At 41.3% G+C, this 21,224-nt stretch overlaps 1 protein-coding gene across 1 annotated transcript in view; it reads right to left on the bottom strand.

Annotated features, from left to right (window-relative positions):
* LOC118211596 (N-terminal EF-hand calcium-binding protein 1-like) overlaps window positions 1–21,224 on the bottom strand; it is a 46,643-nt gene that overhangs the window by 23,295 nt on the left and 2,124 nt on the right. Inside the window, exons 2-3 of the mRNA XM_035388932.1 lie at window positions 12,341–12,365; window positions 4,019–4,127 (exon numbers count right to left, since the gene is read on the bottom strand). Coding sequence (XP_035244823.1) covers window positions 4,019–4,127; window positions 12,341–12,365 — 134 coding nt within the window. The remainder of the gene's footprint in view (window positions 1–4,018; window positions 4,128–12,340; window positions 12,366–21,224) is intronic.

The raw sequence follows: 21,224 nt of genomic DNA, 5'->3' as shown, positions 1-21,224 counted from the left end.
CCAATTCTGCTGGCTGGCGTTTCCCACCGCATTCATGGGTCTCAACCCATCTACTTAACTTATCTGGGATTTCTCATCTCATCACAAGCGAACAATAGTGGGATAATGGGGTCATAGGGGGTGCAAAAGGTGGCTGTCAGCAAAGAAAGGAAAACCCATTTGCAGATATTCACAGATTGTAACCTGTAATGGACACTGTTAGGTTTTTGAGTCTAGGTCTTCCACTGAGGCAGAGTGGGGCTAGAATAGATCAAAAAATATCTCACAGCTGTAAAGCATTGCTACAAAAGACTTAGTTATGGAATGGACACTGAAATTTTTGTATACTTTTGATTAGCTTTGCATAGGTACCATTACTGACAGAGGAATTGGCTAAAGGTTCCTGCTTTGGGAACACATGCTTTCTTCATGTAGCTCCGAAATTAGAAGCGGTGAAATAGTTAAGTCATTTGAATGACAGAACCCTAGTTAGGTTTAGATGCTGGGGTGAACTCAAATGGTGGTGATTAATATGATATTGGTTGATTAGTATATTAACTCCCATTATATTGTATTGTAGTACATTGTTATTATACATTAATTTCATAGTCAATAAACCAATCCTGTTTTATTGTTTTCTGTTTGCTTCTGAAGCTTGCATTTGGCAATGCCATTATTTTTCTGACTTCTCTTAACCTCTCAGGATCCGTTACAAAATGGAACTGTCATATTGGAAGCCCATTTTCCTCATTGAAAGGTAATGACTGACAAAGAGGGCCTACTGCTTTTTTCACTTAAAAATCAGCAACAGATTCAGACCCAAGAGTCCAGGTCAGGCGAGTTGACATTGTAATCAGCCGCTTTAAACGATCAATTAAGTGCAGAGTAAAAAAATCAGCACACGCTGTGGTTTGCCAGACTAGGGCTGAGGGCTACAATCCCACAGCCAAAGTCACAGTGGTTGTTCTTCACAGACACACAAAGTGCCCATGAATGTTTTATGTGCATCATGTATGCCCCAAGCCCTGTGTCCCCAGGAAGTGTGCGGGAGGGGGGATTTATTCACATATAAAATCCCATAAGTGACAGCCAATGTCAGTGTACAGACTGAATTAGTTTGGCATCTGCATCAAATGTCTGTTTTTCCCACTGGCAGTTCTTCTTGGTCTTCCTCTGCTTTCCAGAGAAATACAAGAATGAAAGGAATGGCCTTCCTTGTTCTTCCTGGTTTATTTGTTTGCTCACTACACTTCCTTGACTAATTTGTCAGTTAAATCAACTGGGCCTCCTTGTACGATCAAATAATTTGCAGGTGTGCAAATGAAACAGTGCTTTCAGTAAGACAATGTGCGTCAGTAGCATAGCATATAACATAACAGTAATTATATTGGCTAACAAACACTGTACCTATGACCACATGCTGAACATGTGCTGAGAGAAAATGTTCACAGGCAGAGATTATTCTGTATTGATAATTACTCATTGTATGGTTTTATGTATCATACTCAGTGCTTTTTTATAATACAACATCAACTGAATCAGCTCTCATACATTTCAAAACACCCCCACAACAACTGGCTGATCTCATATCATTCTTGTTTATAAAGGTAATATGATACATTAACCAATAATATTATACTGATGCAAACATAATGGAATATTCATATTATTTAATTATATAATAGACAGAAATTCAAATAAAATCAACAAAATGTTTTTTATTCAAGTATCCGTATGACGCATAGATCATGAAAGTGTGCTAAAACACAAGGTGAAACATTTGCTTCTGGCACGCTTGATTAAAATGTATCAGGAGCACACTTCAATGTGCCAACAGGAAATAGAGGACAGAACAGAGATTAAGAGATTAATATGTGGGTGGAAACCGTGGAAACACTACTACAGGTGACAGTGAAGGATTGTGTTGTAAGAATCCATAACATACCATGTGACGGGAAAGGACTGAAAGAGTCTGGTATACATTAATCACTGACCAATCCGAGCATGTCAGATTCACCACTGAACTGAATCACCTATGTATCAGGACCACTGATCGGGACCCAAAGCGGAGCGATACACCGCATTCAGTGCTATATGGATGCTGTATGTAGAAAATAAACTGGCCTGAACAAACAGTAATTGAGACTGTGTGTCTCTTGTAAGAACTTCTCCTTTCTTGGAGTGAAACTCTTCCCGCGTTGACAGTTTAACAGCTTTAAAAGTCTCACAGTGGCAGCGTTGGAATTAAGAATTAAAACGTTAGCAATTAGCGTAATCGGAATTCACAGACAGCCTCCATCTGCTGAACTCCCACCAACCCACCCCCGCCCCTCCGCCCCGTGCCTGTCCTCCCCTGCCATTACTTACTGCTGAAGAAAAGTGTCCTTCCCGGAGGGCAGAGTAACTCTCGACGGCCACGGCTGGACCGTGTGACATCGGCAGCGTCAGCACATCTGTGACTGTCGCCCTTCGCTGCTCTACCTCCGATTGCTTGTAAAGTCTGCTTTATTTCTTTATGAATAATTTATGTTGCGTTTTAAAATTCAGATGCTAAAGACTAACATGCAGGGGTTTTTATTTTTTTTTATTTATTTATTTTTTTTAAGGACACATAACTGGATATTGTCACTTGTAGGCTAATTACATTACGCCGCTTGGATCCATAGAAAAAGTTCTTTTCTATGTCACTATATAGGATAGGCTCAAGCAACGGTGAATCAAGAACCATATATTTTTCACAGTCGTAAATTTGTTTCGATGTTTTTTTCGAAGACAGCTGGCTACGTGGGCACCATGGAAACTGATGTACGAAGCCGTCCGTCATCTCCCGCTTGACGAGCAATTAACAGATGGAGAGGAGGTGACAGTCTCTCTTGTTAGGACACGGCCAGACGCAACGGACCATCCTTCGTCAGGCCTCGCCGCCCCGTCTCCGTGGGCCTGCGGTTAATTAATATGCATGGCAAGACCACTCTCTCCGGGCTTCAAACTGCCTTTTCCCCCTCTTACTGACTGGATCAGACAATAAAAATCTGCTGTATGTAAAGATTAATGAATTTCACTGCATAAAAAGTGGATGGAATTACATCAGTTTCTGTGGTGATCCTTTACATTGTTCAGGGGGAATTTAGCTGCTTATTTACTTTCAGTAAATTTAGGCACAAACAGTATGTGTACATACATAGAGGTTTGCATTTATGTGTGTGAGAGTGTGTGTCTATGTATGTATACATGTGCTGTATGAATCTATGAATTATGTTGGAAGGAATTATATGGCTGCAGTCAAATTCCTGCTGCACCTAAAAGCCCAGAAGCCTTTCAGGATCTGTCAATGGCGGCTCAGCCTTCAGGTATGCACACCTGAGGGTGACCGTTCAGCCCAGGTGCTGCTTGCTGCTGACTTAAAGCCACAGTTTGCTGCCAGTGCCGTTTGAGCACAGCTCTTTCACTGAATGGCTCTCTACAGCCCTCAGTTATTCTCTGACAAACAAGCTGGAATGATGTTCGACCATGAACCCCGTGTGAGAAGTTTACTTTCCATTTCCCCCGTTTTATTACATTTTTTATTTGGTATTTCTGTCGGTATTGTTTCCTTATTCCGTTTTTTATTTCCCACACCAAAGAGATGAATAGAGCAGCTTCTGGTCGATCCTCTTTTATTCAGTTAACTGTCACTCAGCCACAGCGTTCACATACTGTACGTATGAATGCATGTAGACATGTAGGAATAGTACAGTAGAGTAATGTGCTTTTTGGGGTGTGTGTGTGTGTGTGTGAGTGTGTGTCTGTGTGTGTTTTGCATGCATATTTGTGTCCGTGTGTATGTACGTGCGTGTATGTGTACATGTGTGTGTCCGCTCGTGTGTGTGTGCACATTATCATCAGCTAAGAATAACAATCAATAACCTAAATGACATGACACTGGAATGAAATGTATGCGTTAAATATTTACTCAGAAAATATAGATTTTTTTGGCACATGTGTTCTGGATGCAGCCCAACCAGTGGAGAGCAAGCAGTGCTGGTAAAGTGATGCTCACTTGCTCTGATGCCTGTCAATGCTGAGGAACAGCTCCTGCAGTTCCTCTGTGCTGAGCACCCCGTCTGCAAAGTATGTCTTGAACTCCTCAAAGGACAGCTTCCCGTCATCTGGAAAGGAAACAGAAGGCCAGCATCTAAAATAACTGTCACTGGAATATTCCCAACACCTGTGCAGATGTTTCATTTCATTCAAATGTGAATTGCATTATACCGTTCTGCTTGCTTTGCCTTTTAATGAATGTTATGGACTGAGCCATTGTAAAGAATGTCAATATCCTTATGTGCATGTTTTCCAATTGCAGTGCACTCGATTAATGCATATTTTTCAAAGATGCGCAAGAGGGTAATCACACAGCATTAACTTCCAGTGGTAAAAATGCACTTGAGATCTCTTATTCATGAACATGATGTAACAGCACATGCCTTTAATGTCCAATGAAATGCCATTTCAGTCACTGTATCTGGACATTTTGCTTTGTTTCACCGGCTGCCTGCAGTCTGTAAAATCGGCGGTTTGTTTACTGGAGCAGGGTACGTGCAGAGCAGACTGACGTTATCTGTCCAGAATTGCGTGGTTTGGAATGTTTCAGCAGCGCGATAGAGAGAGGCCTGTCTGACCACCGGCTACACCGATAAACGGTCACGACTTTGACGGGACTAACTACCCAGTTTTTATTTCAGCAGGCAGAATATTTTTCTTAATTAATTTTTTACAGACAGTGCACAATATTCAACATTACTGTAAAAGTGCCAGTGTTAGTCAAATGGCTAATTTTCAACTTCCGTCCCTGGGCATGATGTTAGCAGCGCCAATTAAAGTAAACATGACATGCATGTGGCACAAAAAAAAAAAAACATACAATTCACAAACCATAACCCCATGGGAACCCAGGGCAAACAGACAAAATAATCCAGTTTAGTTATATATAGAAATACATCATGCATAAAATAAACAAGTAATTAGTCCGGACCTAGTGTTAATAGACATAGCCTACTGAAACAAACTGACATAAAGCATTAGCAAGGTACAGTACATGCAACTATCGACAACAGGATCATAGGGATTTATCATAACATCCTAATAATTAAAAATCGACTGGCCAGACAGAGACATATAGACTAGGCAGGTACGGAGACTAGGTGGGCTATGAGGACACAGCTGGCTTCTTATAAACCAGGACCTAAGTCTATAGGTTCTCGCGTTCATTTTAATAAACACTTCACTAGGATGTCCAAAACGTGCGCACAACAAAATGCTAAAAGGGTGCTGTCAGAAACTTCAGTGCTCCCTGTGACGATCGAGGACTCCTCCGCACACATACTCTTCGCACAGTACCATATTTACGTCAGCAGTACACGGGCCTTTGGACACTTCCTTTCCACTTCTCTAAGTGACAGGCACACCGTTTCACAGACGCCTTCTTAAATGAAGGCCTTTGTTACACACATTATCATTTATTAGTATTGCCCATTATTAGTATCACTCTTTTCTCAGCCTCTGGCTCGCTCTCTCTAAAAAAAAAAAAAAAGCGAGAGCAAAACCTGTTGTCATAGCAACAGTTGCCGTCGGGGATGCTTTCTTTTAAAGAGCCTTGAGGATTGACAATGAGGGAGACCACGCGGTGACACGGCTCGTACAACTAAACCGTCCTTCTCTTGCATTCTTGACATTTGTTAATGCACGCATTGCGGTATGCTGCAGCCTACGATGTAATATGTGCCAAAAAGAAGTACATACAAATATAATGTACCAAGAATGTGTCTGCTTTTCATTTGACAGTTAGACTCATAAGGCAAAGAGAAAGCGGCATTGCTCTTTTTCTTCATATTTTGCTATTTTCTTAATCGTTTGCTGTTTTTTTTTTGTGATAAGGTGACATCCATTTGCCGCATTTGGCACGAGAAACCATTTGCAACAAAGCTTTCATTGCAATTGAATCTTGAGGGAAGGCCAAATTCTTTCATTACATATAGTGAAGGCTGTATCTGACAGTAATAACTCAAGATGGAAAGAGATGATAACTTACAGAGTTCAACATCCGGGTCCAGGGCACTTAAAAATAGCTTCTCTTAACCTTTCTACGTAAATTCTATGTGCTGAAATCGCCCTCATAGACGACTTGCCCATATATGCAAGATATTCGTCAAGAGGAATATGTTAAATTGTTTGGTTTTCAAAGCCTTAGGAAGGTTTTTCACGTTTGTTCTGAGCAATAACATAGAGTAGGAGGAGATTGGAGCAGGAGCTATGGGAGATGGGAGGGAAGGGATGTGCTCCAGAGGTAGATATGATATATCCAATTTGACATTTATATATTTTTATGATATATTCAATGTGGCATTGATACATGTTTTTTCTTCTGTAATGTGATGTATTCATTCTGACATGATATACTTTCTTGACACGTGAAATATTCTTTCCCGCTCTACTAAGATATATCCCCTTCAATTCATTCGTTTTGGCCTGATCCATCTCCCACAGAAGAATGAACCATGGCAAGCTGTGCAGCTCTCCTGATATATATGCAGGCAGCCTTATACTGTTTTCACCGCAGGAGCACGTAGGGTATATATCACTAGTACCATGAGGCTCGGAGTGGTTTATTCTGCCGCGGCTACTTACCATACATGAACATTAATATATATATACTTTTTTTTATTATTTGTAAGAGGAATACAAGATGGTTGATTATGCAAACTGGCCGTTCAGCCCCTGTGGTCTCATCATTGTGTCTACAGCCTGGAGAGTATATTTTAAGCTGAAACACCTCCGGGCTCTCCCCTGTGAACCTCAGTGAAGCGCAGTTTTTCTTAGTAATAATCTGGTCTCCCCGCTCGCATACTCTGATCGTGAAAGTGGCAAAACGAGGGCTGAGATACCGCTCTGCAGTTTGCCGCACCCCAGGACCGCACACGCCCACACTCCTCATATCCTCCTCAGACCCAGCATAAAAAAAGTAGTTTTTTAAACGTATTTTCATTTCTTTGATATCGTACAATTTTACTGGGTGACAAAGACAAGTTGCAGTGAAAATACTTTCAAGCATATTATTTATTTAGTCCTTTTATCAAATGGATGTCCCATGTAGTGTGGGATTCAGCATTCAGGTTCTTTAGATTAAGGCCAGAGACTTGTGTACCCTACAGGGGACAAAAAAGAATCAGTGGGCCTTAGGAGAATGTATATGACAAGAGATATATGACATATGAAATCATTGATTTGACAGGTGTTTTTGTTTGAGGCCCTTCAAGGGTCAACAAGATCCAATGTTATAAAAGCGCACGTGCTGGCCAAGTGTACTGCCAAAGCACTCTGTCACTGAGTAATGGCAGTGTTCCTGTGCCTAAGCAAACGCTTAACTAAATTAAGAGAGAGAGAGCCGGGGAGGGGGGGCGGGGGTGTGGTAGATCGGATGGGGGATAGGAGTTTCACTTCGACAGGCTGGCCATGGATTAATGGGGTTCACTTCCCCAGATTGGACTAGGCAACTGCTGGTCTTCCAGATGGTGCTGAGTTCTGGATGGGCGGCTCAAGTTTGCAATGTACAGTCCAGTGTGTAGGTATTTGGACAGCGACACAATGTTTTGTGCTTTTGGCTCTGTACTGCAGCACATTGGATTTGAAATAAAACAATGTGTATCAGGTTTAAGTGCAGACTGTCAGCTTTCATTTTAATTCAATACCTCCATATCTTGGAGGGAACTATGTACATAAAAAGGGTTGTAATTCCTACAGGAATCACCCCATATGGATGTAAATGCACTCAAATGAAAGCTGACAGTCTGCACGTTAACCTCGTGTTCATTCTTTCATTTCAAATCCAATGTGCTGAAGTACAGAGTCACAGCAACATAAATTGTGTCACCTTCCAAACACTTATGTACTACACCGTATAAAATACATGACCATCACATTCAGCGCGTATCCAGTACAGTCTCTAACTAGCGACACAACTGTACCTCATCGCTTGTCCAGAACAACCTCTAACTGCCTGGACATCACCCCTCATCCCAAACAACCTACCAGCGCAACCTCATCCAGCCTCCTCTCCTGACAGCTTGAATGAATTACACACGTAGTGAGAATAAACACCTGCTAGAGATTCGGTCCCCTGTGCCAGGGTATTTATCTTAATTCTGCATTCGATTCAGTCCATGCACACATTTTTATTACCGTCTGTTTTGGTCCATCCTGTTTCCTACCTTGTAACTGATCCGAATTAGGAATTGGCTCCAAATGAAGCTCGGGCTTAAAAAAAAGAGTGGTGACCTCTGGTCTACACATAACACACATAACTAACAGTGCAGTGAAATATTGTTGGTTCACTTGCGCAATCACTTAAAAGATACACAATCTTGTCTTTATACAGTCATTGCGATATGTATGTGATTAGTTGAACTAATTAATAATATTTTACTTCTTTGAGAAGTGCATAGAAATGAAAGGGTCTAGTAGGGCACTCTGAAGCTGGAGCAAGAGGTTATAGATTTCTATAGATTAATTACATTTAATATGATAAATATTAGTGGCTATATTATCTTATGTTTGCTTTTAAATAACAGATTCAGAAATGAGCACCCTATTATCGCATTTTTCAATTAAATTCTTTTTTTTTAATAGTAATAATCTAAGAAAAGTTTAAAATCGAAATGCACCAGTAAATCCCAATGAAAATGATACTGCTCAGTCGAGCTGGTCATTAAAGGGTTAATGTTTTCAGTTTAGTGTATAAAATTATATTTAATTGAGGACATTTAAGAAAGCATTTTACTTGCATAACATGTTGTGAAAATTATTCGAGCTCATTAAATTCAGGTCTTTAACTGGAGGTAATGTAAGCACATCCACTCGATTCAAACAATAATTATATTTAGCCATATGTTATATCAGGTTTAAATGATTAGTCTGAATGTTATTTTGAAACTGACAATTCATCTTCAGAAGTTATTTCAAAGTAAGAATTATTAGACTAAGAAATAAGAAATATAAGACTATATTATTATTAATATTATTATTATTATTACAATTTTTAAATGATTCTATCATTGCTATGGTTTCTGACAGCTGTGTCTTTACTGACCAGCCAACATGATTGTAAGCAAGGATTCAAGTTTATTAATTTTAATACTTTGCTGGATGATTGATAGCCTATAGTGGTCAACAGCTGTTGGTTGATTGGTTGATCTCTGCTCATTTTGGGATTTGTGACAGTGCGATAAGAGGAAAAGAGTCTTCCTGACTTTCAACATACAAGAGAAAGATTAAAACATAGCATTTGTGTTTGCTGTTCCAGCTCAGAATCTGATCAGAATTAAAGCAATGTGTGCCCCATGTAAAGTCACTGTGGTAAGCAGGAAGTGCCTTGGGGAATTGAGTGGCCTGCTCTGTCGTGTGTGTGCATTGAACCACGTTAAGGAGAATGGATCAACTGTCAATGGCAGCTTTGTTGTGACTGTGAATGTGATAGAGGGCTGCTGTGTCCTATGCTAGCACTTGGTCAGCAAATTTAGCAGTCAGGCAGATAAGCTGTTTAAGCATAACTGGGGCTCCTAGCATTGAGTTCACATGAGGAAGACTGAGACAAAAATCCAGAAAGGTCCACTGCACCTTTTTTTTTACTTTGGGGAAAAAATCGAGGAAAAGACGGTTTCTGTAAAATTCACCACATTTGGAACATTTTTTTAATGGAAATCTGTCCATTCATTGCGGAATCAGTTTTGACAGGTTTTTTCTGTCCTGTATTTAAACCTTTGTTACTAAAATGACATAAATTGTATAAACATATCACTGTTACATGAAACATATCACCTGATAATGAAATTTTGCAATGAAGTCTTCACAAATTGTGTCATGTGCATATCACCCTATTAAAAACTATGTATGTTACTCAAACACAGCGACACACAGTATCCTTTGTTTCCCATACACTCTGCAACTAAAAAACTCATTTTTCATCTTTATCATAGTCAAAGCACTGCCTAGTATTGTTATGCTTTAAACAGCAATCAACTAAAAAACATTTGAAACATTTTTTTGAACCATTTTGTATAAAATATAATCAGTGCTGCTAAAAGGATATTTTTCTTTTGTTTGAAAGCTTAATATGTTTAATTCTTCGTGTCAGATCATCGTACGTGCTAAACTCAGGGTCAGAAGTGATCTCCAGTGCATTGCAGTGTATCTCTTTCCAGGAATTAGCTTCCTGGAGGCCCATTAGGAGTCTGCCCTCCAGGCCTCCCGAAAAATCTGTGGCATCAATAATTAATCGGGCCCCGTCACGCTGGGGCCCAAGCACACCGGAGATGAGAGGCTGGCCCGTCCTCAAGATCTCCATCGAAATCTGCGCTCTCCTCTTACGTGATTGACCGGCGGCCAGCGAGCACCAGCAGGCTGCCTGGCTACCGGAGCAGCCAGATTGCATCAACAGACGCAGCGAGGCAGGGACAGGCCCCGGTAGTCAGAAACCTCTGTGAGGGAAAAAAAGTAACGAAAACCTGTCAGCTGAGTAACAGGAGGAGCCGTTGCGTTCCGCGGAGGAACAGGAGCAGCGGGAGCGTTACGCTTCCAGCCGTCTATTCTGCTTTCCTCCCCACAAATGTGCGTCTCCGCGGCCTGAATTCAGTCTGCGTTCCTCAACTCTGACTCACTGCTAAAACAAATGGTTTTTAAAAAAAATCTTTTTAAAAACTTTTTTCTGTTTTTATTCATTGATAGGTGCAATAAACTCACCAAATGGTGTTAGTGAAGAAAGTTGTCTGCAAATGTCTGAAAATCCATCTTTTAAAAAAACATTTTTTGAGGGGTTTTCAGCTTTATTGGACAGGCAAGAAGAACGGGGGAAGAGAGAGAGAGAGAGGGAGAGACGTGTGACAAAGGTTGTGCGGTCAGATTTTGAACCACCGACATCAGGGCTCATAATGAGCATGTATGTGGACAGTGCTCTACAGGATATGCCACGAGACACCCAAAAATCCATCTTTCAATCTGTCAGGACTTCACCTCAATGAAAAATGAAAAAAAAAATTGTTAAATAAAAAACAGTCCCTTTATTATGCAGGCCTTTAATATGCAGGTTCTGAGACATGCACCAAAATGGTAACACTGATTTAACTGTCATCTCTAGCTATGATGGTGTTGCTTACCATGTAATATTTATTTGCTGTAAGTCGTTTTGGCTAAAAACGTTTGCCAAGTAACTAACTGTAAACTGTAAATTATACAAAAAAATTAACACTTGCATTTATTTCTGAGTTAAAGTTAAGGACGAACGTTGATTGAACCCAGGCCTACATCTTCACCAGACTCCCTTCTTTAAGCAGATCTTATGGTGGACAGTTTCTTAAAGTCACGTCCCCAAGTGCTGTCATGAAATCCAAGGCGCTTCAGGACTTCTAGGAAGCATGAGGCGTTTTCAACGTTTGGCGTTTGATTGGTTACCACCGTCACGCTTCCAGAGATCCATTTGCTCTCTGGCAGCTGTCTTATTTACGTAACGAAACGCGTGGGCGGCGTGGTGGCAGTTTTGAGCCTCTGCGAACATCACGTCCTCAAGGTTGCACTGTTAACCCATCCTAAAATAGAGACGTCAGTCATCACTGATAACATCTGGCTCCAATAAACAAACATAATTCAGTGTTTCGACAATGAATGGCAGGGTAGAATATACCATATCTCATGGCTAATCTGACACTGCTTAGTGCTACTGGTTAAAGGAAGGAGTAACACAATACAACCACAGAACACAACCACTTTCTCAGTTGATGACACCCAACTTGATGTCTTCATCCAAGACAAAAACGCTGAATGTCGCTGCAAGAGTCCAACTGAAAACAGTGAGGGCAAGCACTGGAAACACCTCAAAATCATGTGGTGATAAAATAAACACGAGCTGGGGGGGGGGGGGGCAGGAGGTTGGGGGGTTTGTCCGTCCTGGTGGACACACCCCCAAAAAATACCACAACAAAAATATTTCAGGAGGTGGTATCTTATCCATAGCTACAAGCATACGTTACAGGACTGGTGCTGTCAGTTCTTGCTATTATAGTGTGGACTCACATCTTCCCCAGAAAGCATTATACTGTAACAGTGTACAATGAGCGATAGACCACAGGAAAGCCAAGCCAAGTTTTCTTCCAAATAAATCTCTTTAACAGCCGAATTACATATCACAACAGTGCCTGACCGAGCAATCCCTTGCCCCCCAGGATTTCAAGCCATTTCAAGCAAGTCTTGAGAAGAAAAAAACAGCACATAGAAACTGAACCATAATATGTCCTTCATCTGCCTTTCAAGAGTTCTGCAGAGTAATGGATTTACTCACCATTTTTGTCAGCGCGGCGAAAGATCTGAAAGGAAAGGGAACAGGTTTCATGATTAACAGAACAATAAACAATAATGCTCTCAGACCACGTGTTAACACAAGCTCGCAGGAAAATGTTGACTCGTGCAAAAAACAAAATATTTCAGTTCGATGTTGTCACAACTTCAAAATAGTACGTTTTGTCATATCTCCAGAACTGAAACACTGAAGTTACCAAAGCTTTACAGGAACTTTCTCATTTCTCTGGTGTTCTGCTACAAAAACACACAGCAAGCACAGTTTATCATATTAGCATGCTTGTAGTGGCTAAAGTGTTGAAGCAATGAAATGACCCTCTGTGGGAAAACAGCACTAGTGACCATTTGAATTTACTTGTAATGCATAGTTGTCTTCAGGGCTAAGAGGACATACAATGCATTTAGCCATTCACAGGGGAAGCCAGAGCTTTCATTCTCTAAACAGAGAGCATTGTTAAAAGCCAGGAACAGAGGGAGGATGGAGATAATGGAGAAAAACTGGTTCAGGGTTCCAGGAATCGATTGAGAAGATGAAAGTACCTGTGCCAATGCATACCAAGGACAGAGAACAGCCTATAAAATGAAAATGCTTTGGTGGTGTGCACCTTCAAAGCAGCATGGATTTTTGTTGTGACTTCCTAAACCTTTAGTTTCATATTAGTGATGATGCTATGTTAATAAAAAAAAGAATGGGGTCATACATACATCACGTTTCTTTTTCAGGTGAACTGCTAAAGACCTCATGGCGGATTGAATTCTCATCTCCTCCTTCAAATCCATCAGATCAACGTTGCCGTTACGTTCACACAGCAGTAAAATGATAAAAAAAGCCAGGAAATTGATTTCTCTCTTTTTCGACGTCCCCCTATTTTTCCCTTGGAATGTGAAAAGCCGAATCCATTTTTAGGGCCATGCCATTACCACAACATCTGCGTACAGCCATCCGGTGCTTCGCAGCCAGACCACACTAACACCATGATGACAGGCGGATCGATCAGCTAATTACGTCTTGCGTGGTGTGGTGGGGAGGATATCCCACCAATTTAAACCACCCCTCCCTGGGTGACTCCCACTTATGGCAAATTAGTGGTTCCAGACCATGCACCCACCACACTTAAGAGTGAGCGTTTCCCTGGACGGGCTGACTGACAGCTCCAAAGGTGTGGAATTTGATCTTAAACAAAAATTATACATCCTAAACGGATGCTCTATTCTTTACTTGTTCGTACTTAAGTCTGTGTGTGACAGACGTAAAAAAAGAAAAAAGTAAAAGTGAATTTGGATATTTACTGTCCGCGCAGGCTTTCATTTTCTGAACTACGGGTTTGTAGACTGGCACATTGCTGAAAAGCAAGGCCACTCCTGATTAACTGTCAGGCGTTTGCAGGGGCTCGAGAACTCCATTCAGTGCTGTGGTCTATGATTGCTTCGGTGCTGCTGAAAGCATCCCTTTGTGAGTGTTTGTAAGTGGACACGCACTCAGGTGGAAACATTTATGTGGATGTGACGCATTCTATTTAGCCCAGCTAAAAGACCATGAAAATGAAGAAAGTTCAATCTAACGCCAAGGTATGTTATGCACGCTAAAGCCCAGTCTTGAACGCAAGCGCAACTTCAAACCTCCGTTAAGGCGATCAGTGCGCCCCATAGCATACCTCGCTACGTCCATACATTAACGCCAACCAATTAATCATCAAAGTCCGTCAATACGGAAGCATTTTCATTGCCGCGAGCAATCAAAAATGGAATACTGCAAGGCCATGCATTCATTTCCAGGGGGAATAAAGATGATTAAGTGGGAGGGAACGGCACGACAAACAGTTGGGAGTGTGTTAATGAGGGCACACTCGCACTGGAAAAGGTCAGCGTGCAGGCTTCCCCCAATACACTTAATAATTACCTATCCGAATACTCATACATGCAGCCGGAGCGGAGACGTCCCCTTAATAGGCACATGAGCTGACAAGCTTAAACGGTCCCTTTGAAGCGTGTGCCAAACTGTCAGAGGGTCAAGTGTGAAGTCTACCCCAGTGACTTCGTATAGCACTCCTGCCCTAGAATGACCAGTCGGGGTCGGTTGGATCACATTTAAGAGGCCTTTAAAGTCCTCGAAGGCCAGTGAAATATTGAATGCTGCGGCATCGGTTCTTCTGTCAAAGGTTGGTTTGTAAGCCTGGTGTGCAGGGAATGATGGAGTCAGAATCTTATTCCAGTGAAATGGTGCATTTTCAGGCAAACCTGGCTCAATTTAAATCTGAAAGACACCTAAACGTGAAAGATAATTAATCACAAAAATGTATTTTATTTCCTTTTTTAAAGATGTTCAAACAGCAGGTATTGTACTGTATGGTATTGTTTTTCATCCTATGTTGCTGTTGTAGCTAAATTGTCATTTTTTCTTTCCCAGTTGCTGTGCTTCCAAGGCTTTGTTTACTGTGAAGACCTTAGGAAGCCTTGCCATACTTTCAGTGAAATTATTATTATTATTATTATTATTATTACAAAAGCCTGTGCGCAAAGGGCTTTATTCACAACTTTAACTGAAGACAGCTTCATTCCCACGTCAGTCATTATTTAGGGAAATCTCTCTCCTCTCTCTACTGACTGACATCGTCTTTGATTGACAAGAAGCCAGTCAGAAGGACAACACTGGTGCCAGCCTCCAACTGGAAATCACGTCAATGCTCTCCGTCTGCCGAGCCCATGGGAGGGACTGACTCAGCCACCTACAGTGAGAGCAGTACTTTACTCACAGGTCATCACTGCCACTGCTGCTGTTCCCCAGGCACCGCATCACCACAGAACGAGGGCTCAGCCTGTCTCTGTCTTTTTATTCCTGCTTTTTATTCTGCCACATTTAGTCTGTCTCAGGCACCCTCTGCATGCAGGCTAACTGTGTTTCTAAGGCATAACATGATATTACAGTCACTTAGCAGACAAAAGTGAAGAACATCAGTGTTAGTCTCAGGAATACAACAGTGTTATATTTACCAAGTCACAGATATTCCATCTATTATCAATAAGTGTAAAGTTATAAAGTAAACTTGTATAAATACTGCCAGCCTACCTTTACAGCGCTATACCTATAACATCATTATCATCAAAGAAAATTCATGAAGGAGGAGGATAGCTAAAGAGGGTCAGGGGAGCCATAATTCGGTCTGAAGAGGTGGGTTTTCAGCCCGCATCAGAAGACGGTTATGGTTTCTGCTCTTCTGACCATAATGGGAGGCTCTTTTCACCACTAGGGTGCCCAAACAGACAGGAAATGTTACCACAGGAGCTGACAGAACTATATAAAGAGAGACTTAGAACAGGCAGTGAAAAGGAGAGGACCAAGGACCGGACCTTGGGGAACACCTGTGTAGAGATTTATGAGGTCTCTGAACTACTTCTCCCCCTTACAACCCGAAAGGAGTCGTTATCGAGATAACAAGCTACTCTCTGCTGGAAACAATGAGATATTGGGAACAGTTTTATTTCTGTGTCTGTCTCGTCCTGGCAGCATGCTCTTTCCATAAGGGAGAGTGCAGAGAAGTGTGTACTCCCCTCTGAAGTTCACTCTGTCACCACTTCTCTTTACAGCGCAGTCGGCCAGCTGAGCTGCGCAGTCATTATGTTGGAAGAGCGCAGGACTTGCGCAGCTGGTGCAGGCCCCAGGAGTACACGCAGCCAGTCGACCAGAAGAGCCACCAGCGCATAATGACGCAAGGACAATCCTGGCGCTAAAAAAACCTTCCCTCCTGGCGCGATGCTAAAGCCAATTATAACCCTGTGGGGCTGCAGGGTCACAGTCAGCACAGATGTGATCAGGACTCAGCACATATGTTTTCGTGACATAAAATCCATAAATGGTGTAAAAGATTTTTTGATGCTATCTAAATGGCCGTGGACATGAACATGAATATTCTCGACGCTTGTCTTTTAAAATATTCGGTCTGTCGATTTACAAGTCTGATGGCCGAGGATGCTTAGGGGGAATATCCGAGGAGGCAATTAGCGATTCAAGAAGGGCTTTTTCAGCAAACCCTCTCATTAGTCTGACAGAGTTATAATGTACTGTGTAATATTTGCCTTTGAACAGACTCTATCTGTCCAAAAATAATAAATAAATACAAGGACAGCGAGTATGCCTGTTTCTTTCACATCACCCATTGCAATTTTTCACAAAGAATTGACTATATATAGTACTTATTATAGACTGAATTATCATACTCCTATTCAGGAGTAAATCACTTCAACCAACCTTACTATGCTATTATACTAATCTGTGTGCCAAATTTAACGAGGTTATCAGGGTACAATAAACAATGCAAAGTGGGATGGCTATTCCAACAAATAATGTTACCAGTGAAGGGTTTGTGCTATCTAGCGTTCAGACCCTTGTTTCAAGCTTCATGTACCATATAACTATATTGGAGATCACCATCCGTTGCATATCACCAATGCAGAAGCACTGGATTTACAGTTACAATTAATTAAAAGATCAAACCATTTAAGATTCATAACCACACCATTACCAGCAATGGATTTGATTGCAATTAATTTCAGAGCACAAAGTTACGCATTTTCAGCCATTTAACCGAGATATTGGCACGACATCCAGTCAACGTTACCACCAGCTGCGATGTCCTGAAAAAGAGGGCTAGGGCACATTTTCTGAGTGTGTGTTTTAAATAGAAAGCACAGATTGCACTACTTATGCCATCAGCATTTAAGCCACTCAGAATCACGACGACATCTGCAGGGGGACAAGTTTGGCTCAGCGAATGAAACGGGCAATCATTTGCACAAGCAGAAAGGTACACGCGCACATGCAGTCACACGTCCACATGCGCACACACGATGAGTCACGCACACATGCGCGCATGATAAGTCACCCGCGTACACGCAATGAGACTTTGATGTACTGGCACATGTACGCGCATGCACACAATCAACGTCACGCATATACACACACACGCACACACAGTTTCAAGCTCCTCATACAAATATGAATTGTACTACAAGCTTCACCCAACAATTCCACTGCTGTGTTCGGAATTCCCTTATAATTAAATTACCATTCACCCCACTGTCGCTGAAGATTCCCACCATCCTGCCAGCACATTACGTCTATGGTGACCCTGAGGTCATGCTGTTAATGTAAAGTAACACCTGCGCTGTTATTATCCTCCTGCCAGCCTCTCCCAAACTGTGTAAAATGAGGGGGAAAGTGCCTGCAGTCACCTATTACTTGCGGTTCATGTTTTTGTGGCAACGTTTGCGTGAAGCTTTTATTTCTAACCAGAAATCTGTAAAGCGATGCCCTTGCCTTCCCCCTTTCTGACCTAACTCACCCACAGCCGTACGTATCGTTTACCTTCCCCCATTGCCTCTACAGGGACTGCAAATCATACATTAAGGAGAGAATCTGTTTGGCTACCAATGTATTCACAACCGGGCACAATTTTCCAGAGGCAAAAGCAATCAGTTGTCACAAAATTCAAATGAAAGCTCATCCTTGCGGCACCAGCTGTAGGCTGATGGCTGACATCTCACAGCTACATTTATTTTTCATTGGTTATTTGAAGGCCTGCAAGATGAATTTAAATGCATTGACTATGAATGATAAGGTCAGCTGGTATGCCAAACTCATTCACCATTGCCTCCCTGAGTTGCAGACATCCCCAGTTTACTAAAATGGACTTCCTCTAATACTGAACGCATCTTCCAAAGCTGGCAGTCTGCTGAGATTTTCACACTGTCAGATTAGCTTTATTTGCATCAGAAAATAAAACTAAAAATGTTTAGTTCCTCTCAAGCGGAGGCACCACAAATGGTGCAATGACTAAAATACTCATGTGGAACTCCGTGCTAATTTTGTAAATTGATTTCACACAAATAATCACGGTGAGCACCCTGGGTATTTAGCAGGTTTTTTTTCTTTCCCCCTCCAATGCAATATTCATATCTTGCTCTCCAGCTTGTTCTATCTACCGCAGCCAAATTGGAAATAATGCATCATTTACAGCTCGCAGGAAAGGTCATTTCTGCTTCCCAGAGTGCATGCATTGTGATGTCACTCCGGCAGGTGTTGAGACAGTGGGACACTTAAGCCCTACTGACATAATTCTCTGCTAAGAGGTGCACTGGGGGGGCTTAGAGGGAGATCGCAAAAAAAAAAAGGTTTTAGAAGAGGGAGAAGCAGCGTGTATAATCCCATCCGCCTTCTGCAATATGTGCATTTTTTATCTGGCTCATGAAGTGTCGCTAAATGACAAAACAACGACCTCTGGAAATCCTCTTTCCCGGCGCGTTTCGAGAAGCCTCGAAATTATCCCTCTGTGTTGGTGAGCATCTGAGACGGTAATGACGAGACAAAGCTTATGAGGCTGCCGAAAACAAATTAGAGTTAGGCCCATATTCATTTCCCCGAGAACGTCTGCTTCAATGGAATAGGTTATTTTGATTCATCTGGCATGGTTTGCAATCATCACTTAAATATTTGGAAATTATCATTCAGAATGAATCACGCACGAGCAGCCAACAGGCCAGATATTTTTGGAAACAGACCGTGTAGCCGGTATTTAATGGCCAGTTAAATGTTTTTTTGATATCCTTGGTCTATAGCATGCACTGTTGGTTAACGCATCCTCTTTTGCTGTCGATTCTATTTTGAATTATTTCTAGGATTGAAAAATGGTAAATTGGTGATGGTGATGTCTCCTCTGTGAAAAGTTCGCTTGATTTTGTGGGATTCGTAGTCCCCAGACCATGTGACCTTCTACTGAGGAGAGATGCATGGGGCAAAGTGTGGCCTGTTGGTCACAGCATACTGTATATCCCTGAAGCTGAGAATTGTGGGATAGGAATTAATCTGAAACATTACACTGCCCTGGAGGGAATGGTATCCATCAATAAATCCTGCCGTTTGTATCAAGACAGCCATGGTTTGGATGTACACTATTTTGACAGTTGCGATAAATGGAGTGAAACCGCACCATTTTTTATTAAAAATTCAGCAAAAATTCAATCAATTATTTTATTGGATTTGAATGTTAATTAAGTCACAAGATATAGTTTTATAATTATGATTAGTTTTATAATTAGTTTTACCACATATATGGAAACAACACAAACTATAAAATTTCCTTTTGATGTAAATGAAGTCATTTCAAAACATGGAAAAATAAAAATAAAATGAAAATTTGAAAAGTATGTTTGGGATCATTGTCTTGCTGTAGGGTGAGGTGCCGTGCAATGAGTATGGAGACATTTGCTTGAACTTGAGCCGATAAGATGTTTCTGTACTCTTATGAATGAATTGTGCTGCTGCTATCACATCATCAATGAAGACCAGTGAGCCAGTGCTTGCGGCAGCCCAAATCATAACACCCCCACCACGTTTCACTGATCTTGAGTAGTTCCTTTTGGCCTCTGCGCTTTGCTCTTGCCATCACTTTGATACAAGTAAATCTTGGTCTCATCTGTCCACAATACCTTTTTCCAGAATTTGCAGGCTCTTTTATGGCACTCCTTAGCAAACTGTAACCTGGCCATCCTGTTTTTCATGGTTAACTAGTAGCTGGCATCTTGCAGTGTAGCCTATAATAATGTGCGTGAAGTCTTCTGCAGACAGGAGTCACTCACACACCTATGCCTGCCTCACGAAGAGTGTTTCTGATCTGTTGGACAGTTGTTTGGGATTTATTCTTCATTATGGTGAGAATTCTTCAGTCACCAACTACAGAGCTATTCCTTAGCTTACCAGGCTCTTTGCAATTACTGAGCTCACCAGTGCTCTCTTTCTTCTTAATAAGAACAAGATCTGGCCTAAGCCTCTAACTGCCTTATAACGGCATCCTTGACTTTCATTGGCACAACTCTGGTCCACAGGTTGACAAATTACAGAAACAGACTCCAAAGGCAATTAAAAAGCCTAGGATCAAGGCTAGATACTGAAAGCTCTCTCATGCCTGCTCTAAGGAACACACCTGACTAATCAGAAGCACCTGTGAAACTGTTCAGTCCCAAACAGTATGGTGGGCTATGTATAAAAAGTGATGTGAATCCAAAATATAAAAAAATAAAAGCTGGGGATGGGCACTTTAACCAAATGCAAATTGTTTGACTACAAATCTAAAATTGTGGCGTACTGAGCCAAATAAAGAAACAAAAAATATGTCTTTGTCCCAAACATTATGGAGCTCACTATATAATTTACCTTGAGTCTTTCTTAAAAGTTCTTTAACAAATGAGCAAAATATATCATTGGTTTTGCTCCAAAAGCAATACAGGCTAGTAGCTGCTATTACACTTGTTGAGTACTTCACCACACTTCTCAATAAATAAAAAAAAACAGATATTGCAGCAGTAACAGTAAACCCTGGGAGCTTCCATTATTTGAACAAATTATGCTAAACATGCAAAAAGCTTTTGGTATTGAGTCACAATTCTTTACAATGCATGCACCCACTGTCAGAGCAATCTCCCTCTTACACAGTATAACTTGATATCCCACTCGAGAGATGTGGAAAATTATAGCTTTTAACAATATAAAAAGCAGGTAAGAAAAGCTTCTTGCATAATATTGTAATACTAAAGACTTCTCAAAAGTGCACATATGCTAGAGACTAAAATACACAACAAATTGTAGCATTTGGTCTATGTCCTGTAATCCTGACCTAAAACACATTGTTCTAAATTACTGTGGTTATGTTCTGAGCAGAAATGTTTAAGACTGTTGTGAGATAATAGCAAGGAACCTTGGATAAAGGTTCCCGTAAACTTTCATGACTCCACTTCCAGCAATGTTCCTTCTGGCAGTGACACATCACATTATTTACATTTATCTCAGCCTCCTTGCTTACGTAATACTTCAAACA

This window comes from Anguilla anguilla, chromosome 13 (assembly GCF_013347855.1).
Source record: "Anguilla anguilla isolate fAngAng1 chromosome 13, fAngAng1.pri, whole genome shotgun sequence".
Classification (NCBI taxonomy): domain Eukaryota; kingdom Metazoa; phylum Chordata; class Actinopteri; order Anguilliformes; family Anguillidae; genus Anguilla; species Anguilla anguilla.
This window is presented reverse-complemented; position numbering and strand designations above follow the sequence as displayed.